Genomic DNA, 24,820 nt, shown 5'->3' on the forward strand with positions numbered 1-24,820 from the left:
TTCTTATTACTAAAGAATATATTAGATTAAACTAAAAGAATAAAATTGCCAGTATACCCCTATCTAAAGAAGTTGCTATTTTTAAAGAAAATAATACTATGTTTGACAATGAAAGTGATAAAAATATTATTTTAGTAATAAATTTTAATGTCTTAATTTATTTAATAAATTTTTAACTATATAGAGCAAAATAATAGTCAAAATATTTTTGATGAAATTTTTTTTCTAAAAACAATCAAATTTAAATTTATTTGTTATAAATAAAAGTAATAAACTCAAGTCAAATGACATTTATAATGATAATATTATGAAAAAGATGATGATAATATTATTAATATTGAATTTTAATAAGTTTGATTTTTATAATCATAAAAATGATTAAAATTTTATTAAATATCAAATTGATAAGAATAGTCTTTACAAATGATATATGATAATATTATAATACTTGTATTATACTTGATTAAATAATAGTCATTAAGTAGAGTTCTAAATGGGACAGAACAGGTTATAAGTTAATTGATAAACCTGACCTGAAATTTTTTTTCAGATCAGATTAGGTCAAGTTATTTCAGATTATTTATTTAACCTGACTTAAACTGTAATCAGGATTTTTATTAAAATATTAAAAAAAAAAGATGCAAAACATTATTTTTTAAAAGAGTAAATTTATTCATCGCACGTGCGATGCATCGCCACTTTCCTTTTTTGTAAATTATTTATGTTGATCAACCTGCTTATACATCGCCACTCCCCTTAAAATGGCAATGATAAACATAAAAATTTGCATCGCACGTGCGATAAATAAATTATTTCTTTTTAAAATATTGCAATTCACTTTTTATATTAAAATCATATAAAAAAATGAATCGCAATATTGCAACTAATTTTTTTTATATTGATTTTATACAATAAAAGTAAATTATGATATTAAGATTTACTTTTCATATTAATTTTATATAATATTACTTTTTATATATAGAATCAATATAAAAAAGTGAATTCCAATATTGCAACTCACTTTTATTATATAAAATTAATATAAAAAGTAAATCATAATACTACACTTTTGGTAGAACTCTTTCCGCTAAATGTTTGGACCATATTTTTTGAAAAATTTTATTTTATTTTTTTTTTCTTTTTCGCTTATCATTTATACACTTTTTATTTGTTTTATATACTTCAAGCAAAGTTTTGACAGCAAGAAAACCCATAGTGGTTTATTTAGTATTAAAAAAAAAAAACTTTATTTTTTTTCATTTCTTTTTATCTTTTCATTTTCTTTTTATTTGTGATGTTCCTGGATTCAAGACCAAAGTTACCTGCCAAAATTAGGGAGTTTCAGCATGTCAAAATTGTCGAAATTTAAAAATATTACATTTCACGTAATAACTCAGTATCCAATGATCGTAGAAAGATGCATTATAACTCATTGGAATCGTCTTATAATGACAAGTCAAATGGTAGTTAGATCATCTTTTTACGATTACTAGATGTTGAGATATTGAGCAAAATGTCAAAAATTGGCATTTAGTATTTTGTGATACTACGCCATTTGACGTTTCACTCAATAACTTGGCATCCAACGATTGTAGAAAAATGCACTATGCTTAGTTGTAATCGCTCATAACGACGATGAATGGTAATTAAATCAGTGTTGGGTTTTAGACTTGTCCAATTGGTTTTTTAAATTGGACAGTTTTGGACAGTCCAAAACTATCCAAAAGTTTTATGGGTTTTGGACTGTCTAAAACTGTCCAAAACTGTCTAAAACCTATATTTAATAAGACTAAGATTATCTTTTTTTTATAACTTCGTAATATTTTTTTCTTTATACTCTGCTTATAAGTTATAACCTTACTACATTTACACTTTAAAGTTTAAACTTAATAATATTTTAACTTATGCCATGTGGAGTGCTGACTGTATACTGTTCTTTCTACATATGTAACAATTTTGAAAAAAACTAATTCAGGAGGCAAAGACCGTCAATGTATTTGTAATTGTTGTGCTGAGGTTTTAATAAGGTTGCTTGCTGAAATCAAGTAGTTTAGGCCAAGGCCGAAACTTTTTTAAAACCGAAAGTTTAGGCAATTAAAAGTAAATTTGCCGAAATTATACAATGCCGAAACTTTTACCGAAAGGCCAAAATTTGGCCGAAATTATTGGCCAACATTAATACTATAGTTCTGGCCGGAATAATGATCGACGTGTAAATTTCCTTTTATGGAAATTTGTGTAACATTTGTGTGACACATTTCTCCGATTTTACTGGGAAACAAGATTTCCTTTTTTGGAAATTTGTGTAACGTCACGTGACACAATATCATAATTTCGGCCGAATTTTAATTTTGGCCAAAATTAAGACCGAGTTTCGGCCTAATTTCGGCATTTTCGGCATTTGATTTGATTGGCCGAAACCTTTCGGAATTTCCTTTTTAGTTTCGGCAGGCAACCTTAGGTTTTAAAAGATGATGCCAAACCTATAGTATATAGAAAAGAGAGAATTAAAAAGCATTTAACAAATTGTGAATATTTTTGGAACAAATATAAAGAAGAAGCAAAGAAAATACTTGGAAATTGTGATATTGATGAAGAAATGCCACCATCTAAACATATACGTATTGATGGTAAGCATATGTATTTTTTTTTAAGATTTTTAAAAAATATGTTTATTAATTAATTATTTGATTGTATTTACAGATGATAGTGCATCTATTTCAAGTTTTCGTACAAATTTTACGTATTTATCATTTAATTTAAGTCACTGGTCATCTGAATCTTATTATCAATGATCAATCATGCTGTATGTGATCTCAATAAATCCAAAACTCCTAAATTCCATGATCTTTTAATTAGAATGACAGTATCTAATAGCTGGTCGTTTCAATGGGTTAATAATTCTTCAACATATGCTCTTTTTCATTGGTTAAATCTGAAGTTAAAGTTGTCAAATCGAAAGTAACTAGCTGGTCCAATATTAAATCAAGCTATTAAAAGTATTGAACAATTACGCAAAGAAAAGTTAAACTAGATACATGAACAAGCTGGTATTACTCTTTCATTCGATGGTTGGAAAAATATTGTAAATCAAGAATTACTTGGAATTATGATTATATTACCTTCTGGTGAAACTTTGATATGGAAAGCAGTAGATATAAGTAATCAAAGAGGACGTGCAATTGATGTTATACCAAAAATAGAAGAAATATTAAAAGATTTAAAGGAACAATCAATTAAAGTAGCCGCATTTGTGAGTAATAGCGCTGCGGCATATGCTTCAGCATGGTAAAATGATTGTGTATTTATTATATATTAATTAATTTATTTATTTTTTTTAATTTATTTAATGAATTTTTATTTTATTTAGACAGCAGCTTCGTCTCAAATACCCTCAATATGTGTTTTTGCCATGCTTTGTACATCAATGCAATTTAGCTGTTGGAGAGATTTTTAAAGAATCTAGTATTTTGAAAAATGCATCTACTAATGCCATATATTTTATTGGAAAATTACGAAATATTCAACGAGAACTTTACTCAAAATATTATGCAATAATAACTAGCGATACAAAATAGAATTCTTATTATGAATGTTATTTAAGTTTAATTCGGATTAAACAGGCATTGAGGGTAAGTGAAATTTATTAATTTTAAATATTAAAAAATTAAATACTAATTTATTATTCTTTAATAGAATTTAGTTACTCGTTATGACTTATGAGCCTCCTGAAGAAACTTTATCAAGATCTACTGAATTATACCTTCCAACTGATATCTGCCAAATAATTATGGGTGATTTATTTTAGTCCCGTATTTCACAACTTGCAATATTGATGAAACCTTACTGTGGAACACTTGATAAATTGCAAACAGATAAGGCTCGATTGCATGATGTTGCTTTATCTTTTAGATATTTTATTAAATTTTGGGAGTAAAATACAGATCGATTCTTGTCTAAAGGCATAATTTCATGTCTTGAAAAACGTTAGAATGACTGAAAACAACCTATACTACTACTTTCTCTTGTACTTCATGTCTTCATCCCAAATATCATCTTGACAAATTTAATCCTGACTTAAAAACAATCAATTTTGTAATAATAGGAACTTGGCTTGATTATTATTATAAAGCTTGGATATCTGAAAAGCCAACAAAACTACTTGTACAATTTGAATCTTATTGAGTTAAAAAACCACCTTTTAATAATGAAACATATGAGCAATTTAGTGATGATGTTTTGGCATATTGGTATCATTGTTCTACAATGTGCAAGGAATTAGGATTTATAGCAACAAAAATTTTCAGTATTTGTGTAAAGCTCAGGCTCTATAGAACGATTATTCGCATTTATGAGATTTTTGCATACTTCTTGAAGAAACAAATTAAAGGCAATATTATTTTATTTTTTATATATTATTGATATTTACTAATTATTTTTTTTTATTTATTTAGCATGAAAGAGTTGTAGCTATGGCTCAACTTCAAGCAGATATTCATCAAACTGAAAATGAAAAAAAAAATAAACGTGAATCTGAAAAAATAAAGGTAAATATTGCGCCACCAATTATTGAATCAGGTGAACAAGAAACTGGTATGGTCCGGTGCAAAAAGATTCGTACCTCACCAAAAAAGGAAAGGATTTACGCCAAGGAGAAATCCTGTATAACTAAACATATCGGTCTGAAATTCACACGTTTGTTAGAATATAACCATTCGAATCTGCTGCTTAAAAAATTTTTATTATACAATGCTTCCTTCTTTCTCAAAACGAAGTGGCGCACCACTAACAGACAATGAAAAATTAATGATAATAAATACGCATAATTATCTCTCTAAGCGGTTAACTTTCCAGAAGAAAGCCATCCGAAGTCCACATTACGCAAGCGAGTTGCAGGCCTGGGTGTTGCAGAAAGTACAGTTAAGGCGTTGCGTGGCAGACTGGAATAAGCGCAATGACGGTACATTTACACCACATAAAACACTTGGACGGCCTAAATTTCAAACTGATGATGATGTTTCAGAACTTTTGCGTACAAAAATTTTGAATTCCAACAAAACTGCAGAGCAAGTTTCCACACCTGTTCTATGTCAGTTTCTTTCTGAAAATGGATATACATTTTCTAAGTGGAAGTTGCTTTGGGTACTTCATCATTTGGGCTATTATTATGGCCAAGGAGAGCGAAGAAATATTCTTCATGAGTCACCAAATAATGTTGCATTCCGTTGTCGCTATCTCAGGTTTCGTTTTGCCAATTTGGAAGGCCAAAATGATGTTCCACATCGTCCAGAAGTTTTCCTTGATGAATCATATTGCCATTTACATCATATTTCACGCAATACATGGGTTCCTCATCAAGGGGTTGTCTTATCACCTGGGCATGGTCCACTGGTAGTAATTTTTGGAGCGATTATTGTATTCTGAAATGGGTCCAGTAACAAATTACATGGTGAACTGGTTCCAAACTCTGTTCATATTTGGGATCCAAGAATTAAACCACCAGGAAACCGGGGACGAAAAAGAAGCAATGCTGAAGAATGGAATGATGTTCCCAATGTTGTCAAAGATGCCAATATTGTTCCGAATCAGATGGATTACCATGGGAATTTTAATGCAGAAATTTTTGAAGATCTTTTTTCGACACTGTGTGAAACACTTCATGAAAAATACGGACCGGTAAATATCCACATGGATGGGGCAAGTTATCATAAACGTCGGGTTGAAAATATTCCAACTTCAAGCACAAAAAAACAAGAAATAGTGGAGTGGCTAACTGCTCACAATATTTCTTTTTCTAATGAATTACGAAAACCTGAACTATTGGAACTGGTTCAGATGCATAAGGAAAAGATATCATTTACATGTGTTGAAATAGCAAAACAATATGGCCATGAAGTTTTTTATACGCCACCATATTACTGCGAACTCCAGCCAATTGAAGGTGTTTAGGCAGTTGTAAAAGGTGAAGTTGCAAGGTCGGGACCGCATCCAAACTTATTATCAATTCGAAATACACTTCTGGACGCATTTAAAAATAAAATTAATTCAAAGGTTATACTCGGATTGTGGAGAAAAACGCTTAAAAATGCTAAGGCATATTTTGAGGCTGATGAAAATGCAAATTTAATTGGTGAAGAATCAGATGATTATAGTGACACCGATGATGATGTATGATTTAATGTAAACAATGATATTATAATATTTCCGAATATGTACTGATAAGATTTACATAAAAAAAAATAAAGTTCACTTAATAAAAAAATTTTTTATTACCATTTTTTTTGGTGTACGAATCTTTTTGCACCGGACCATAATACAAAATAAAATAAAACTGAAAGAATACTTGAGGATTTACAAGAAACATCTAATTACGCTAACAATGAGCAGATTGGACTGAACGTCCGAATGAAGGATCCCGATATTAATGGAAGAAGAAAGAAGCGAGAATCTGAATGTTACAGAGGAATCATTAAATTGTAGTGATAATGATCTATTAAATTCATATATCCACCCTGCTATTAATGCTGATGTAAAGTGGAACTTACAAGATCTTTTTATTAAAGAATTGGAAAAGCTAGAATTTATATCTATATCTTCAGAATTTTAAAATTTAGTAACGCTAATATAAATTTGTAATTAATATTTATTTTATATAATGTTTACCAGAATTAGTTATAATTTTAGCTCGAATTAATTTAATAATCACGTGATCTGTCCAAAACTTGTCCAATGAAAAAAGGTTTTAGTTTTAGACAGGTTTTGGACAGGGGTTTGAACAGATGTCTAAAATATCAAATTATCCAATTGCCCAACACTAGTTTTTTACGATCACTGGATACCAAGATAATATGCGAAACGTCAAATGGCGTAGTATTGCAAAATATAAAATGCTAATTTTTGACGTTTTGCTCAATATCTCGGCATCTGGTGATCATAAAAAGATGATCTAACCACCATTTGACTCGTTGTTATGAGACTATTCCAACGAGTTATGGTGCATCTTTCTATGATCATTGGATACCAAATTATTAAGTGAAATGTAATATTTTTAGAGTTTGACAATTTTAACATATTGAAACTATTTCAGCATTTCAGCATTTTGACAGGTTTTAGTTTCGACATTTCAACAATAGCCTATAGAGTTTCGGCAGGCAACTTTACTCAAGACGGTCTGGAGAAGTGTATCGCCCAGAATAAGCAAGCTTAGAATAACGACAAGATAAGAACACTTTTAAGCTACTTTTATTAAGTGGAATATGAAACTTTGAACATGGAAAAAGCAACCAACAAACTCCTTATTAATGAAAATTTTGTGGAATTTTTATTAAACAATACTCTTTATATCAACGAGCTCTCATTTTTTGAAATACTTCGAACCATGGCTATCAAGATGATACTCTACAATACAAGAAACACCTGTTTAGAGTTTACTTTTGGGATACTTTCGCCTAGTCACTTGGAATGCTTTTGAACGTGACCTTTAGCAAGCATATTTTACCGCCTTATCGTGAAAATAACATAGCCATCAACACTGATTAAGCAACAACAAAAATTACCAATCAAAACACCTTCTAAAGACTTCTGAATTAGATCATGTACTTTATTTAACGCGTTTTTTACTACATTTCAAAATCTTTCAATGGCACAACAAACAATTACCAATTACGACATACCCTTCTCCTTTTATTCATATTCAAAATAGTTAACTAATTACAGCTTTCTCAACGATTTTAACAGTCTCATTTTCGGCTTAACGTTTACCTGATACTGTGAAACAAATTGTGGATTTATTTTTAAACAGATACGCGTACGTAACCAGCCTACATCTTTAGTTGTTTCTTCGCTCCAAGTGTATACTTTTCGTCAAAATGACAAAATACTAATTAAATTTATTTTGATAGATGTAATTAATTCATAGTAATTTTATAATAAATAGTGAATTGATCTGTTTGCCAAAATATGATGTAATTAATTAGCGAAGAAGTATACTTCAGGAAGAAGAGGGATCACAACAAACTTACCAGGTAGGCCAGGATTCTTGTGTTTTTCTAATTTTTTATATAGATTTTTATAATTTCTTACAGTTTAGTTTTTTGTTTTTCTTTATTATTTATATAATTTTTTGGATAGAGCTTTCAGTCAATGACTACAAATTGTTATGATATGGAAAAAGCTACTAGTGTTTGAATCTTTTAGCTGTGTGTCTAAACATCCTATAGTAGATATCTCAGCTTGTTACAATTTTTTAACCTCCTTCTGCAAATGGAATTTAACTCACTCTTGACTAGCATTATCCTATAAGCGTATGGACTCTTTTATCTATTGCAAGTTGGTCTTAAAATATGATCGTGCGTTAGTGGGATCTTATGATTTGAATAGATGGAATTGCCCAACACCAGAACTAGTTAATTTATGGGAAAAGGGATGATCTGGATTGGCTATTTTCTATTATTTTATAAGAATCTCAAAAATTATTATTTTTTTCTTTTTTTTATTTTTATCTGTAATGTAGTGGGTCCCGTAATTGCCTTGTGAAAAAAGAGGGCATTTATGCTAAGATAGGACGTTTCAAATACTTCTTACCTTTTGAGTGAAGCGTATTACTTGACAGTGCATACGTGAGGTGCTTCAGATATGACGAGTAATTTGGTAATTAATAATATTAGTTTAGATTTAAGGTTTTATTTACTTTTGTAATTACTTTAACATTTATTTTAATAAACTATCAAATGTATTGCGATAAAAAAAAAAAATAATAATAATACCACACTTTTATTATATAAAATTAATAGTTTAGGTTAATAAGTTATTCAGGTTATATTGATGTTACAACCTGAACTGATGCTAAATTGCAATTGCTAAATCTGAACTGATAAATTCAGGTTAATTTGTCAAGTTACCTGAATTTGGTCACCTGTTTGGAACTCTATCATTGAGTAACAAAAATATAGAAAGTATTTTATAAGTTCATAAATTATAATAAATAATAAAGAATTGAATATAATTAGTTTTATTTATTATTTTTTTATTGGTTTATATTTAATAATAATAGTGCAATAATGCATTTATTATGTAATTATATAATTTTTTTGATATAGTAATAAAATTTTATTTTTATTTGTTATACACTATAATAAATTTTTTTGCTATAATAAATTTTGATTTTTAGCTTATAAAATTCATTATAGTAAGGTGAACTGTATATATTATATAATATACTAATTTATAATTTGGAGGTAAAGAGTATTAAATTTCATTTAAGGTATTTAGGATGAAAATAAATTCAAATATATTTATATTTAAAATTAGTTTTATTGGTTATTGCAGTATTTCTAATAATTTAAGTTATTAAATATTGGTCTATAATAAATATTTTTATTTATTCATCCAATAACTATTTATTATAAATTGCAATATTACTATTGTAAATATGAAATAACCCATTTTTATACATTTTTTAAAGAAAAATAAAATTTATTTATAAAAGAATAAAAAAAACAGAGAATAACTATATTTAACTAAGGACTATATAATTCCTAGTTTTCCCCCAGTTAATATTAGCAACACTCTCTAAAAAACAAAAAAATATATACTGTATAATGTTTTAACCTAAAGTCTATAAATTAGTACATTTTATAAATTATATATATATGTTTAACCAATAAAAATGGACCATATTTCAAGACCATATTTCAGTACAAAATCTAGTAAAAAAAAGTTTCTTTTAAATATAAAAGAAAAAAGAATTAGAATTTGTTATCTGTCTTTTACTAAATTTTAGTTCACTTATCATTCCATTATTTTAATTTTTATAGGAATTATTATTATTTTATTATTTTCATTCATAAAAAATAGTAGTTTCTCCCTCAACCCATTTTTCTGCTTAGTCAATAATTAGTTTTTAAGAAATGCGACATTTATCACGATTATTAAAACTAAAAGGATTTTGTTCTAATTGAAGTACTTTTTTAGTTTGAACTTCAATTTTAGCCTCCATTTCAGCTAACCTCTGTTCGGATTTCCTCTTTTCCTCTTCATACCTTTTCCTTTCCGCCTCCGTTTTTATTTGTTCCTCTGCTTGGAATTTTTTTAAATCCTCTAATTCTTTTTTTATTTGTTCTTTTTCCGTTAAATAACTACTAATTCTTTCATTTAATCTATCTAAACTAATTGGACGATAATTGCCACAATCATAGATTAAATGTTTCAATAGTCTTTCTCTAGAAACTTCCCGAATTTCCTTATTAGTGGCGGCTGAGCGACCTTTTACTGGTGGATTATCAACATGAATTAACTTATTACATATTCTAATTAATTCGGCCAATTTCTCATTTTCTTGACTGATTTTTTCTTTATCCTCTTCACACCTTCTTTCATCCTCAAAATCAGTAAAGCGTGTTCTTACAATAGTGGTATAACTATAAATATCTTCGTTAAAAATAATCTGCTTTAATAGATTGTAAGTTTCTAATTCTTCTTCGGTAATCCTTCCTCCAATTACAAAAAAAATTTGATTTAATCCTTCTCTTACTTCGTAGCAGGCTTTGGCTACTCTGTTTAAGACATCTTTTGATTTTAGTTTGGTATCCCCAATTCCTACTGTATCAATTACTCGATATTTGATTCCTTGATACCCAAACGTTTCTAATTCTAATTCTTTTGTTTCGCTAACACTATCTTCAATTTCCCTAAATTTGTTTGTTCCACTAATTACATTAGCAAGAGCAGACTTGCCATTGCCAGTGCGGCCGATTAATAAAATATTTCTTACTCCTGACATAATGTTATATTTTAAAACTCGTTTAATAATATTTATTTTTTTTAAATAAATGGTAAAGGCAAGAAGAAAGCTGATATTTTTTAATTAGCAGATAAAGGATCCTATAAATACAAAAAAAAGAAATTGTATTCGTAAGCATTTATTTCATCCGTTATCGGATTTTCATAGACTGATATTTTTGTCAAGAGTAACAATAATACATGATTATGCATTATTGAGCGGAGTAAAAAATACGGTGTAAATGAAAATTTTTATAGTAAAGCTTATACAAAAGTGGATTAAAAATAACATAAAAACGAAATCTACATAAAAGTTAAACAAAGCTGTTATAAATTAATGTTCGATCCAAAACTTCAAATCATTCGGTCCTGTGACCGATATAGAACATATAGTCCCACATAAAGTGTTACCATTTGATATAAATAAGCCTTATATTTAAACTTTCTATAAATTTCCACTTTTATAAGCTTTATTTAGACTTTTCCTATAAAGATTTTCATTTGTACCATTCTTTTTTACTCCACCTTATTATATCAATTATGCATAATCATATATTATTGTCATTTAACAAAAATATCGGTCTAGAATGAGCGATAATATATTTGTCGGCTGTAATGAGATGCTGAAACGATTCACGTGATTTTGTGATTTCCGCTATAGATGATATGCAAGATTTAGATTTATTGAAAGTGGAGACAATTCAAATATATGATAATCGTAAAACATTGTTATAAATATGTTAAGTACATATAGTATAATGCGTAGCGAGTGACAAAAACGCGTAATAACACGATATAAAATGTGTTTAAAATGCAGAAATGACTTCAATCGTATTATCATTGGAAGAGTTAGAAGCAGCAGCTTCAACAATGCATGTTATGCATGTTAGTAAATCGAAAATGGTTTCAAGTAGCTATACTATGTTTTCGAAATAAATTACTGAATATCAACTAGATGATTCATTATATTCAATATTATTTAAATGATTTTTAATTTAAAGAATTCTTAAGGATGAATGGAATAGATGAAATTGAAATATTATCCCATCTCAACCTTTAATTAATTATGATTCGCTTAAAATGAAAAATATGGAGAATTTATAGTATGAAAGATGATACTTATCATCATTTAATCGAACAAGAAATAGAAATTTAAAATTAATAATTAGTAATACTTCAATTCGTCACCTCCTATTAAATGAATTACATCGCGATACACCATTAATAGATGTATTGATTATCACAATTATGTAGGAATGTTGAAAAAATTGGTTATTGAATAACAAAATTTGAGAGAATTAATGAGAAATCATTATACAAAAGACATTGTTGAATTTTTTAAAGCATTATGTAGTGATTCATCAAATTGATTTAGAAAATTGTCAATTAAATAATGGATAGACAATCATTGAAGTCATTAAAAAATTGATAACACCAAAAGGGAAATTCTTTGATTTTTATATCCCTTTTGATATTTATGAAATTATTATTTTAAAATATCAGGAACGGGGCATAATTGGAAAATTTCATGGATAATTGAGATTAATACTTGATAGTTTTTTTTTTTATAATAATTCGATGTTATCATTATGGGATTTCTGTAATAGAAAAATTGGTAAAAACTGAAGTATAATTAAATATCCTAATTTTCTTACATGGAATACATGCATTAGAAATTTAGAATAAATAAAAAACTTAACTAAATTTTATATTAAGATTATTATTTATTACGATTGTAATAAATATTAATTTTATTAAGCTAAGAAATATAGACAATTCAATAATCGCTCTATATATTCGTAAAAACGTGAATAACTCTAGCCTTTTCCGCTTTCTCATTTATTTTACCCTCGTCTTCCTATTCCACTTTCATTTTCCTTTTTTCTTTATTCAAATATTAAAAACTTTTTACATAATATAATAAATCGCACAACTCATTGTGAAATAACTTCACGTCAACTTGTATAATTTATTAAATTTAATCAATTGATTTCTACTTATCAGATTGTCAATACTTATTCATTCAATCAATAAATCCAATAAATCTATTTGTTTTCAGCAATTATAGATTTTAATTTTTTAAAATTTTACACTTTTAACACAAGAATTTGATTTTAAACAAAACTATTTTTTTAAGACTTGACTCTAACTAGTTAATATTCCATTAATTGCATCATTGTTTTGTTACTTCTGTTCTTCAATCTTAATATTTCTGAATTTTATGAATGTTCCAATGACTTAATTGCTCCTAAAGCTTGAGCACAACTCTCTATGGTATTACAAATATTTTTTATTTCTGATACATCTGAAGTATTTTTCAATAGAATACTTAATTCCTCAAGTTTTGTTGATAGAGTCGAAACACATTTTCGTACCACATCATGCTGATGTTTGTTATTATCAGTATCATTTTGTTCCAAAGTTATATTATTAGTGTTGTTATATGATAACTGAACTTTTTTTCCAAGTTGTTGAATCGTAGACTGAATTGTTATATACAAAAAAAAAAGAAAAAAAGAGAATTATTAAGAAAAACAAGGAATATATATAAAAAGGAAGAAAGAGACAACATAATATTATTTGATGAAATTTTCTTGAAATTCATTTTTTAGTCGCTTACTCGCGTTGAGCTAATATTTTTAATCATCAAAAGATTCATATTTTAATTCTAAATTATCATATATTTATTTGTAATCTAATCTTTATTAAAAAATAAGGGAAAAAAATATCATACCTCAATCTCTTTAACATCAATTTGATGCTTTTTTTCATTAATTGTATCATTCTTAGCTGAAGATTGTAATGTCGTCAAACTATGTCTCGAAGAATCAAATTCTGATTCATTTAAATAATAATTTTGACAAATGACACAATATTTTCTTTTATCACGGGACCTAATCAAAGGTACCTTAAACAAATCGCAAAAATAATAATATTAATAATGTTACATATATATGAGCGTATATTATATATAAAAAAGTATAGCTTACACCGTAACATGTCTCATTTGGACAAATTTGATCAATTAAAGCCCATCCTTGTAATAAATTTTGACCAATTAAATGTGAAGCACGTTGTGATTGATCACGTTGAATTTTTAATTGTTGAAGCTCATCATTTTTATCATCCTTCATGTTATCAAGATCAAATTGTGAAGATGATGGCTGCTGAATTGAACCTACTTTATTATTAAATTTGTCATTATCATCAGTTCCATTAATCGTAGTTGGAAGTGGAGAAATGTTAGGTTGTTTTGTTTGTGATTTTAATTTCCCCGGTTCTTTATCACACAAAACGCAAAACCATATTGTACTGTCTTTAGAACGAAATAAAGGAACCTAAATTAAAGAATTTTATATTAATAATTATTAACAAGAAAATATAAATAATATTAAAATAATTAAGTACATTGCAATTTGGTGTAGAACAGACTGTGTCGGTCAAGACCTGATAATATTTCACACGAGAAAAAGTATGAATTAGTAACTGAGCAGGCAAATATAACTAAATACTAACGAATAAATAAGAAAAAAAAAACTTACCCAACCAGATAAAAGATATTTACCCATAAGGTTTGAAACGTGTTCTATTCCAGAATCCATGATTGCATGCTGTAGAAATATTAAGTATTGAAATTCGAAGACTAGGGCAATCTAGAAAATGTTCATATAATGTGAATTCGGTTACACTAATTCGAGTTACACTAGATTTGATCAGTTGATCCAACAATTTCATGTGACCTTTATAAAAATATTCATCTACAAAACTTAATAAATTAATTTTTAACAATCACCCTTCTGAATATTTACCTTTTAAAGAGAGAGGACGATATCATTATCATTAATCATTATGATAGAAGAGGATAATATATGGATTAAAATTATTATGCTTTGCTTCGCTCTAAACTTTTTTATTTATTAAATAATATTGACAATAATAAATGGTGTGAAATTATTATATACTGATAAATGGGTATAATGGTGGTATAAATGATTAATTATTATATAATATAAATTTTGAGAATCTGCTATCATGATTCAGATATAGAATCACTTCTAACATTAATAAATGTTTGTGAGTTATATTATTATATACTGATTATAATGGTATAAATGATTAATTATTATATGATATAAATTTTGAGAAAGTTTCCCGATCTGCTGTTCCGAATATCATGATTCAGATATAGAATCACTTCTAACATTATTTCTTACATAAGTTAAATATTCTTTAGTTCTAATAAATTTAGGTACGGAATCAATTGCTGTTAATCTGTAAATAACATCTTGAATTTTATCAAATAAATGACTAGTTATAGGATCTTTTCTATCAACATTATCAGCTATTGAAGTCATATATTGAGTCATTGGTTGACTTAAATTAAAATCAATATTAAGTTCATGACGAGAATTAGAAGCCAAAAAATCATTATAAATTCTAAAAGCATCTACAATTAAATCTTCTTGTTTAATTGGATCCCCATTCTCATTAATATTTGTACTATATTTAGTTTTAAAATTTTGAACTTCTAATAAGAATAATAAATTTTCTTCACATAAAATAGATTTTGAAAAGTCCATAAAAAGTGAGCATAAATTTTTATCATCTAAAATTTGTTGAAGTTTTCTAAAACTTGAAGGATGCTCTTTATTATTATTATTATTAACTTGATTTTCTTTTAATTCATTTTCTCCTAATTTATTAAATGTTTCTTGATTTTCCGTTTTAGAATTAAAACAATTATTTACATTTTCAGCTTCTGACAAAATTGATAAAGTTGAAGTTCTAGAGATATCATACTTCCATAAAGCAATTTGTTTACCTTTTTCCAAAATAGTATAATTATTAAATTTTGAATATTTTAATTTTGAATTATCATTCTTAGAATCATTCTTAGAATCTTTCACTTCTACATTATTATTATTATTATCATCAATAGTTTTTATAAGACCTCGACGTATAAATTCAGTTATGATTTTCTTTGCTTCTTTTTTTGAAATTAAAGTTGTAAAATCGCATAACCAATTATAAGCAGATAATCCAGAAAATGTACGATGTGTTTTATTATTAAATTGACGTTCTTGAAGTTCAATTCCAAGATTACGATCAATTGAAGAAGTAGTTTCATTTATAACATTTGGTTTTGAACCAGCAAACCTCCTAAAAACTGATTCAACATTTTGTTTTGATAATGTAATTGAATCAGTTTCATGATTTCTTTCAACAGCAAATAATCTAATTTTAGTAGGTTGAGAAGAAAATATTTTTAATAAATTAGGAACAACTTTTAGATTATTTATTGATATGAATCTTTCTAAAATATAAATTCCTTTTGGAGTAAGACCATAAATACTTTTATCTTTAAATGATCGATTATTAGGATCCGATAAATTTTCAAATAATCTTGCATCCATAAATGTTTGGCACGCAGCTTTTGCTGTACCTTTTGACATTGTAAATTTTGTGATAGTAGCGGTAGTTACAATTTTTGAAGGATCCTTTTGATCTGGCATACGATGTGTTCGAGTTAATTTTAATGATCCTAAATTTGCTATAGCTGCTTCTGTTGTAAATGAATTTGGATAATTTCCAGATGAATTTTGATGTGATTCCAATGGTATTGAAATAATCAATGTTGAAAACATATCATATAAATCCTAAAATATGATCAAATCTAAAATATAATTCAATCCATTTTTACGGGTTTTTTCATATTGAATAAGTAAAAAAAGAAAACACACCTTGACGAAAGGTCTCCCTGACTTTGTAGTTTCCATCACATGAGATGAACGCATTCGTTGAACTTGAGGCACTTTAGGTTTAGACTTAGAAAACGACATAATTGTATAAAAAAATTTTTATTTTTTTTTCTTTTCTAAAAAAAAAAAGAAAGAAAGAAAAAGAAATGAAAAAAGAAAAAGAAAAAAAAAACTAAAAAAATTGAGGAGATAAATATGTAAATATATTTATACTTTTTATTTTTATACACTTTATATTGTGTGTAAGAAAAAAAAGTTTATTTTAAATAAAGTAGCTTAACGTGTCTCGCAAAATTCCTTTTATATTTATTTAATTTATTTTATGTAATGTAAACAGATTTTCAAAGGAAATTCTTATCAGTTAGTGTTACTATCATGCTCAAACAATTACTTCTCCTTGTAAACATAATTAAAAAATTGATCTTTTTCGTTACCTTTTAAAGGCAAGTGGTAATTTCGGTATACCAAGTTTGTAATTACACAACTTCCGATGATAATCAATAAGCATACTATATATATATAATCTTTGTAAATTAAGAATAATTATGGTTCGATTTTTAATATATATTCATAGATGCATTTATAACAATAAATTATTATTCTTACTTAACAATGAAACTATAAAAAGAAAGATTTTTTTTTGAATTAAAATTATTCATATTATATACTCTCGAAAATCGCTGTCAAAGCCAAAGTAGCTAAGCTTAATATAAAGAAAAAGAAAAAAAACGCGGTAAAATAAACGGTAATAAAATAATAATAATAATAATATAAACATTTAAAAAAAATCTAATTAAAATCGGTTAGCGTCTCGTATGAATCAATTTAACCATTCCTTATAAAGGAAGTAATGTTTTAAATTTATAATTTAAAGAAACAACATGCATATTTTTTTAAAGTCGTAATATGTCATAATCTACGAAACAAAATCATGGTGAGTAAGCATTAAAAGACTTGCACTGAGCTTGAGCACTTAAAATTTTTTCCGGGTCGGCGCAGAGTATTTATTTCTCTCATGAGATTAACATACTGTACATATACGATATCCCGGATTGCCGAAAATCTGATTTCATGTTAGTAATCGAAAAAAAAAAAAAAATTTTCCTTATTAACAAAATTATGGAAACTATAGTTCCCCAGAATTGCCCTTGAAATTAAAATTTATATTTATACGTCGTGTAACAATTTGGATGATTGGTGGCCGAAAAATAAAATAAAATTATAAATTTTTTAATAACGTATTGAGAAACGATTTTTTTAAAAAAATATGTCGAATTTCGTCATTTAATACATTTATTAAATTACGTAAATATCATTATATTCCTTTTTTTGATTTCAGGAAAATAATATAATATTTTCTGGTTATTTCATTTAAGGTAATGTAACACTGATTTCTCAACCAATGAGCATAAGAACGCTTGATCATCTATAGGCATGAGTATCTTGTGATTGCGTAATTGATATTCGAATTAGCGCATGATAAATAAATAATAATAAATAAGGAATTTTGATTTTATGGGCCATTTACAGTACTCGTATCGTCATATAAAATTTTGTACAATTTTATTTCTATATCACGTCATATGATGTTAAAACGAATTCATTTGTTGGAGTAGCCGACATAAAATTAACTGACACCATTTTTTGCTGACATCAATTTTACCAATATGCAACTTCATTTCACCAAAGTGACGCTACTCCAAAGAATTGAAAGAATTAAATGTATGATAATTTCGATATAATGCTAAAGGTTTAATTTTGATATCTTTAATTTATATTGGTCAATTATGATTAATTCTAATAATTACATAAAAAAAAAAAGTAAAGGAAATTAATTGAAAGATAAAAATATTTCATCATTTCTCACGGAGAAAAAGACGTAATATATATATATATATTATTTTTACATTATATTAAAGATTAAAGGTATACGTTTTAAAAACTTTGATAACTTTTAAATCGAAAAAAATTTTAAAATTAAATTATTAAATATCTTAAGTTCCTTTTAAAAAAAATATTATATTACGAATACATTATTAAAATCTTTTTGGTTCAGCTTCCTATAGGATGAATCCTAGTTTTATGACGGGTTTCTCTTACTTATAATTCTTTTACGTCGTGAATTTTTCGAATTTTTTTCATGTTCATTTTGCGATCGTTTTCGAAATGGGTTTGTTCTTGACGGAACAAAATTTAATGGATATGGACTTGTTTCGCGTTTTACATGACTAATCAAAATGTTAAGACTTTTATAATGTTGAGGTGCTAAAGAAAAAAAAACCATGCAAAATGAGTGATTATCGAAGTAACCGAAGAAGGAGAACTGGAGATGTCAGTATGAATTTAACTTACAGATTCTTATATTTAATTCAGATTCGTCCTTTAAATTACTTGCCAATACGATACTAATGTTAATTAATATCAAACAGAAAATACTATCAATATTAAATCTCATAGTTCACTATTTGCAATAAAAAAAAAAGAAACATATTTTAATATATTATATATATATAATCTTTTTTATATCCATTTAAAAAGAAGCCTCTAAAATGGAATTCACATGGGATCATTTATGTCGATCATTACGTGGCTATGGCTTAGTTTTAGGAATGTGTAGCCGTGAATTGATAACACGTATAATGTGTCGTGGCACTATTCACAAAAATAATGAAATTTTTGTGGCGGAGGATAACTATTAACAATGAAACCATCACGTAGTATGTATGCTATGATTCAGTGAAACTAGACCAATCGGATTACTTAACTCCTTATTAAGGAGGATCTCAGCATCCCGTAATTAAATTTATCAGTTAATATGGTCGATTAAAATGAGCGGTAAGATTTTTTATGGCGATTTTTAAAGTTAATCCGTAATTGGGTAATCATACACCATCAATTAATAGAATTAATGATCCTTTATGTAAAAACAAAAGATTTATCGCTTTTTTTATTATAACGCATATAAGAATTGAAAGAATTGAAATATTTAATTATACCTATAGATTTATATTATAGAATCACAAAATTTTTACGTTCGTGCAACTTGATTCAGCTTTTTACGAGCGAAATGAAAAATATATTGAATTTTTCCTCATATTATTTAATGGGATGTTTTTATGATCCTTTCGAAACGGAAGAATAAAATATAACGGATTTGAGATTTGTTTTTCTTATCAAGAAAAATGGTGGAATTATATAAGTATGTTGAAGTGTGCTAAAAAAAAGACGTAATAATATATGGAAATTATCGAAATAGTCGAAGAAAGAATATTAACATATATAAAAAATTATTTAATCCATCTTTTAAATTAATTATTAATGCTTAATTATAATTATAATCATCATTGAGCATTTTATACGATAAAAATATATTGTATTAATCATATAAACAAATAAAAATTAACCATTTAATATTGACATAAATTTAATCAAAGAAATCCTATAATGTAGGCGCAACAAGTATTTTATTTCTTAAAATTGATTTCACTGAATTAACAAAAATGTACACATCTGAATCGATTGTAATTGATTAACTTGTAATAAAGACGAACAGATTTTATTACATAATTCAAGAATTATAAATATGAAAAATTTTAAAATAATAAATATAATAAAAAATAAAAAAAAATATAATAAAATATAATAAAAAGGTTTTTTTTTTTTTGGGAAGGGGGAAGCTATTCACAAAAAATCATCTACAAATTTATAAAGAGAGAATAGGAAAGGGAAAGGAGGAATGTACTAATTAAAATTCTTTATTCTACTACAAATCTAATATTTTCAGAAATATTTAAGAAAAATTTTTTTTTGAAAAATCCGCTTTCTTCATCTCGTGTTGCTTCTTTAGTAGTCCTTCTTCTTGTGTTCCTTCTTGTAGTAGTCGTCCTTTACATAAGGATTATAGTAAGGATCGTAGTATTTTCCACCTTGTTTGTATGGATCATAATAATCGTCGTGTTTCTTGTAATCATTCGCTTCGGCTGAGGCGTCTCGCTTGTAGCTGCTCTTGTGGTGCTTGCTGTATTTATCGTAATCATCGTAGCTATCATAATCGTCGTATTTGTTGTAACCACTGGCGTCTGCTACGGCTGAGGCGTCTCGCTTGTAACTGCTCTTGTGGTGCTTGCTGTATTTATCGTAATCATCGTAGCTATCATAATCGTCGTATTTGTTGTAACCACTGGCGTCTGCTACGGCTGAGGCGTCTCGCTTGTAGCTGCTCTTATGGTGCTTGCTGTATTTATCGTAATCATCGTAGCTATCATAATCGTCGTATTTGTTGTAACCACTGGCGTCTGCTACGGCTGAGGCGTCTCGCTTGTAGCTGCTCTTGTGGTGCTTGCTGTATTTATCGTAATCATCGTAGCTATCATAATCGTCGTATTTGTTGTAACCACTGGCGTCTGCTACGGCTGAGGCGTCTCGCTTGTAGCTGCTCTTGTGGTGCTTGCTGTATTTATCGTAATCATCGTAGCTATCATAATCGTCGTATTTGTTGTAACCACTGGCGTCTGCTACGGCTGAGGCGTCTCGCTTGTAGCTGCTCTTGTGGTGCTTGCTGTATTTATCGTAATCATCGTAGCTATCATAATCGTCGTATTTGTTGTAACCACTGGCGTCTGCTACGGCTGAGGCGTCTCGCTTGTAACTGCTCTTGTGGTGCTTCTTGTGGTATTTATCGTATTTATTATAATAATCGTCATAATCCTTGTAATCATGGGCTTCGGCTTCGGCGTCTCGCTTGTAGCTACTCTTGTGGTGCTTGCTGTATTTATCGTAATCATCGTAGCTATCATAATCGTCGTATTTGTTGTAACCACTGGCGTCTGCTACGGCTGAGGCGTCTCGCTTGTAGCTACTCTTGTGGTGCTTCTTGTGGTATTTATCGTATTTATTATAATAATCGTCATAATCCTTGTAATCATGGGCTTCGGCTACGGCGTCTCGCTTGTAGCTACTTTTGTGGTGCTTCTTGTGGTATTTATCGTATTTATTATAATAATCGTCATATTCCTTGTAATCATGGGCTTCTGCTAACGCGTCACGTTTTTGAACTAAATTTATTTTTTTAAACAAAAATACATATTCGCATATATTAATTATAAGAATAAAAATATAAATATAAACATATTTCAAATCAAATAAAAAATTCTCTTAATTTTACCAGGGCTGCCATTAGTAACAGTGCTGCCAACGGCAAGCAATGCCAACATTATAAGACTGAACTTCATCTTTATTTTTTTTTCTTTCGAATTATTATATTTATTATATTTTTTTGAATTCGAATGAACTGAAGAAACAAATTGGTAGGGAAGATACGTGGGGTTTTTATACAAAATTTTCAAAAAAAAACTTACTAAGAAAAAAATATTTAAGTTTATTTTTTTTTTCCCCCCCCCATTCAAGGAACGCCTGATTTCTCAAAAATGAATTTTCCGCGGTATATTTTCATTTTGACGGATAATAAAAAAAGTAAAGCCACTTTAAAACAAATTGGTAAGTTTTACTTTTTTGAATCAAAGCCTCCATTTGTCAAAAAAAAAAACAAAAACATTATACGATTCCCGATACACACGTTCAATCTTAAGATCCATAAGCCTCAATAATTATTAAATTTACCGAATTTACTAAGATTGCATTTAAGTAATTAACCTTAAATCAGCATTAACCTGTTCATCAAAAGTATTTGATAAGCTTAATAACAAGTCAATTATGGCTTGGATTAGGCTTAGATTTACATTAATTAGATTCATCGAAAATTGATTGACTGCAGATATAACCTTATTTGTAGTGAATTTAATAAAGCGGCTTAAATGACGCGAAATTTCAAAAGAGGACTAAGATAACCAAAATAATAATTGTATTACGAATTTCGATCAATGAGAAAATAAAATTATGATAATTTTCCACAATTTTCAAGATAAAATCAAGATGTTGAGAAATAAATTATGAATTTGAATAATTGTGTTTATTTTTAGCCACATCTTACGATCTGCGCTCGATTTTGTATTTGTGGCTTTTAAAACATCCCGTACAATAAATAAGTAATATTGTTTATTAATATATTAATATTATTTTAATCCTAACCGAATCTCATTCTTTCGATTAGAAAATTCTATAATTAAAATTTTTTCTTTTGGGGAATTTGTAATCATAGTAAATTTTGAAATTTTTTCTTTTGGGAATCTGTAATCATATTAAATTATAATTGGGGCTTGCTTTATTTGGGGCTATGAAAGAACAATTATAGTAATTTGATAATTAATGTAAATTTAGAAATTTTAGCTCGTTGAATGATTGAAAATTTCCGTGAGGCTTTGAGTTCTATTTTTAGAAATGCGATTGGCATGACGTTTACATAATGGTGTAACCTATGATTTTCCTATTGTTAAACCTCTCAACGAGGGAAGTTATACACGATAGAAAATAAGATATTAATTATATTTTACAGAAGATTATACATACAATGAAATGCAATGAAAAACAATCAAAAATGCTAAAATCTTAATATTTTATTATTTCATTACGTAAAAATTCGTTTATAAGATTTATCATGTGATAAATCGAGCGACAATCGCGATCTTTTGCGTTTCATACGCAGAATTTCAAACACAGCCTCATATTTTCATAAAAAAGCCACATATTTTCATTGTGTTAATGAATTTTTTTTTTTTGCCTTGGTAATACCAGAATTTTAATTAATATAACGTGATAAATCATGCGTATGAGTTTTTTTTGGCTGGGGGAAGAAATTTCTTTAATTTAACCCTAAATAATAATATAGATTAATTCACGATTTAAATCTTGTAATTATATCTTAACGAATGAAAGTACTTTATTGAAGTAAGAATAATCATATTTTCTTTTGTTTTACTTTATGAGAATGTAAAATTTTTGATACTTGTTTAATCGATCAAAGTTTTTAGAAATCCAAAATGATTTTTCGAAGGACGCGTTTAAAAGGCATTTATTGATATAAATCGTCATCTTTAATGAACAAATAGATCTTTTTTTATGAACAAATCAATTTAGATAACCCTGCCGATGATTGGATGAGAATGTGTTACGTAATTATCAGTATACGACGTAATTATATACGTAATAAGTAATACGTCATTCAATAATTAGCTCTTAAACTTACACAGTGAATTAATTCATTAATATTAGATATTTTACGAAAGTGGTCTTTAGAATAATTACTAAGCATTATTTCAATCATGTACAAATCCATAGCGCAGTGTTGGGTTTTGGACTTGTCCAATTGGTTTTTTTAATTGGACAATTTTGGACTGTCCAAAACCAGTTTTGGACATAGTTTGGACATAGTTTTGGACAGTTTAAAACTGCTCAAGAGTCCTAATATTTATTAACTGAAACTAAAAATAAAATGAAAATATAATGTTAAAATGTTAAAAAAGTAAATATTTAATATAATTAAATAATAAAAATTAATGTAAAATCAAAATAATATTAAAAATTAACATTTAAAGATTTTTGAAGTAATTTAATAATTGAACTAAAATTAAAATTAGCCAAAATTAGTCATAATTCTGGCCAAAATTAAATTTTTTGTCATGTGATCTGTCCAAAACCTGTCCAATGAAAAAAAGGTTTTGGTTTTGGACAAGTTTTGGACAGGTTTTGGACAAATGTCCAAAACGTTCAATTGTCCAATTACCCAACACTGCATAGCGGATGTCTTAATATAATTATCTTAATAATTCAATTAAAGAATTTATCGATGAGATAAATCACTAAATACACCGTTAATTGTAGTTATTTATTGAACATTTTAATGAATGGACAAACGATTCAAATTTCATAAATTTTGGGTCATTTGGCAAAATTGATGTCAAGAACTTGCCGGTACAGTACATTGAAAATAAACACATGAAATTTGGCCAATCAATTCAACACCATTGCACTCTCGTTTTTACTGGTAAAACATTCGCGTATCAAATACACAGAGCAAATCACGTGTATATTTTATTTTTTTCTATTTGCCAACAACCCGACAACCAGGCAAGTTAACTTGCCAACTTATGGAATTTTGCTGTGATTCATAAAATGGAATGATTTATGACACTATTTAAATTTTAAGAGGAGAACAATTGTATCAAATATCAATTCACGCTACATTACATGTTCATCCTGAAATTTCTCAATTTTTGGTGAATATTCTTTATTATATAATTAAGATTTGTATCATTTTTGTAATTCGGTCTTCTAGCGTGTACTTGAGTCTCGGCTTTTGTCTCATATTTTAAAAATTATAGAATTCT

At 27.5% G+C, this 24,820-nt stretch overlaps 7 protein-coding genes across 8 annotated transcripts; 2 read left to right on the forward strand and 5 right to left on the reverse strand.

The window, feature by feature from the left end:
• Nucleotides 1-3,109: 3,109 nt before the first annotated feature.
• On the forward strand, nucleotides 3,110-3,808 carry OCT59_020786 (uncharacterized protein; the record flags this gene model as incomplete). The annotated part of the gene is made up of 3 exons (XM_066149398.1): nucleotides 3,110-3,288; nucleotides 3,605-3,632; nucleotides 3,704-3,808. 3 exons carry the CDS (start codon nucleotides 3,110-3,112, stop codon nucleotides 3,806-3,808), a joined length of 312 nt encoding a protein of 103 aa, XP_065990308.1.
• Nucleotides 3,809-4,749: 941 nt separating this feature from the next.
• Nucleotides 4,750-5,949, forward strand: OCT59_020787 (uncharacterized protein; the record flags this gene model as incomplete). Its single annotated transcript, XM_066149399.1, has 2 exons — nucleotides 4,750-5,383; nucleotides 5,504-5,949. The coding sequence occupies 2 exons, from the start codon at nucleotides 4,750-4,752 to the stop codon at nucleotides 5,947-5,949; spliced, it is 1,080 nt and encodes a 359-aa protein (XP_065990309.1).
• A 3,856-nt stretch (nucleotides 5,950-9,805) lies between these two features.
• OCT59_020788 (uncharacterized protein) lies at nucleotides 9,806-10,833 on the reverse strand. Its single transcript, XM_025316598.2, has one exon. The coding sequence runs from the start codon at nucleotides 10,778-10,780 to the stop codon at nucleotides 9,902-9,904; it is 879 nt and encodes a 292-aa protein (XP_025180104.1). The 5' UTR covers nucleotides 10,781-10,833; the 3' UTR covers nucleotides 9,806-9,901.
• A 1,882-nt stretch (nucleotides 10,834-12,715) lies between these two features.
• OCT59_020789 (uncharacterized protein) lies at nucleotides 12,716-14,415 on the reverse strand. The gene is made up of 5 exons (XM_066149400.1): nucleotides 14,322-14,415; nucleotides 14,188-14,226; nucleotides 13,770-14,117; nucleotides 13,514-13,687; nucleotides 12,716-13,262 (listed from the first exon to the last, which is right to left on the reverse strand). The coding sequence occupies exons 1-5, from the start codon at nucleotides 14,379-14,381 to the stop codon at nucleotides 12,999-13,001; spliced, it is 885 nt and encodes a 294-aa protein (XP_065990310.1). The 5' UTR covers nucleotides 14,382-14,415; the 3' UTR covers nucleotides 12,716-12,998.
• A 536-nt stretch (nucleotides 14,416-14,951) lies between these two features.
• Nucleotides 14,952-16,619, reverse strand: OCT59_020790 (uncharacterized protein; the record flags this gene model as incomplete). The annotated part of the gene is made up of 2 exons (XM_025308437.2): nucleotides 14,952-16,436; nucleotides 16,521-16,619. 2 exons carry the CDS (start codon nucleotides 16,617-16,619, stop codon nucleotides 14,952-14,954), a joined length of 1,584 nt encoding a protein of 527 aa, XP_025180106.1.
• Nucleotides 16,620-18,272: 1,653 nt separating this feature from the next.
• Nucleotides 18,273-19,009, reverse strand: OCT59_020791 (uncharacterized protein). Its single transcript, XM_066149401.1, has 2 exons — nucleotides 18,891-19,009; nucleotides 18,273-18,803 (listed from the first exon to the last, which is right to left on the reverse strand). Exons 1-2 carry the CDS (start codon nucleotides 18,991-18,993, stop codon nucleotides 18,619-18,621), a joined length of 288 nt encoding a protein of 95 aa, XP_065990311.1. The 5' UTR covers nucleotides 18,994-19,009; the 3' UTR covers nucleotides 18,273-18,618.
• Nucleotides 19,010-19,957: 948 nt separating this feature from the next.
• OCT59_020792 (uncharacterized protein) lies at nucleotides 19,958-21,839 on the reverse strand. 2 transcript variants are annotated; one of them, XM_066149403.1, is made up of 3 exons: nucleotides 21,703-21,839; nucleotides 21,497-21,592; nucleotides 19,958-21,290 (listed from the first exon to the last, which is right to left on the reverse strand). In XM_066149403.1, exons 2-3 carry the CDS (start codon nucleotides 21,560-21,562, stop codon nucleotides 20,382-20,384), a joined length of 975 nt encoding a protein of 324 aa, XP_065990313.1. In that variant the 5' UTR covers nucleotides 21,563-21,592; nucleotides 21,703-21,839; the 3' UTR covers nucleotides 19,958-20,381. The 2 variants fall into 2 exon arrangements, with proteins under 2 accessions (XP_065990313.1, XP_065990312.1); XM_066149402.1 differs by having other exon boundaries at nucleotides 19,958-21,592.
• Nucleotides 21,840-24,820: the final 2,981 nt, after the last annotated feature.

The sequence above is a fragment of the Rhizophagus irregularis genome, chromosome 3, assembly GCF_026210795.1.
Source record: "Rhizophagus irregularis chromosome 3, complete sequence".
NCBI lineage: Eukaryota > Fungi > Glomeromycota > Glomeromycetes > Glomerales > Glomeraceae > Rhizophagus > Rhizophagus irregularis.

Excerpts from the sequence above, each read along its gene's own strand:
- OCT59_020788 (XM_025316598.2), bottom strand. The coding sequence starts at position 10,780 with ATGTCAGGAGTAAGAAATATTTTATTAATCGGCCGCACTGGCAATGGC.
- OCT59_020789 (XM_066149400.1), bottom strand. The coding sequence starts at position 14,381 with ATGGATTCTGGAATAGAACACGTTTCAAACCTTATGGGTAAATATCTT. Across the intron at positions 14,227-14,321 it reads AATATCTTTTATCTGGTTGG|GTCTTGACCGACACAGTCTG; the intron begins GTAAGTTTTTTT and ends AAATATTATCAG. Across the intron at positions 13,688-13,769 it reads CAAATGAGACATGTTACGGT|GTACCTTTGATTAGGTCCCG; the intron begins GTAAGCTATACT and ends GATTTGTTTAAG.
- OCT59_020791 (XM_066149401.1), bottom strand. The coding sequence starts at position 18,993 with ATGAGATTTAATATTGATAGTATTTTCTGTTTGATATTAATTAACATT. Across the intron at positions 18,804-18,890 it reads TGAATTAAATATAAGAATCT|CACCTCAACATTATAAAAGT; the intron begins GTAAGTTAAATT and ends TTTTTTCTTTAG.
- OCT59_020792 (XM_066149402.1), bottom strand. The coding sequence starts at position 21,769 with ATGAAGTTCAGTCTTATAATGTTGGCATTGCTTGCCGTTGGCAGCACT. Across the intron at positions 21,593-21,702 it reads TGTTACTAATGGCAGCCCTG|TTCAAAAACGTGACGCGTTA; the intron begins GTAAAATTAAGA and ends AAATAAATTTAG.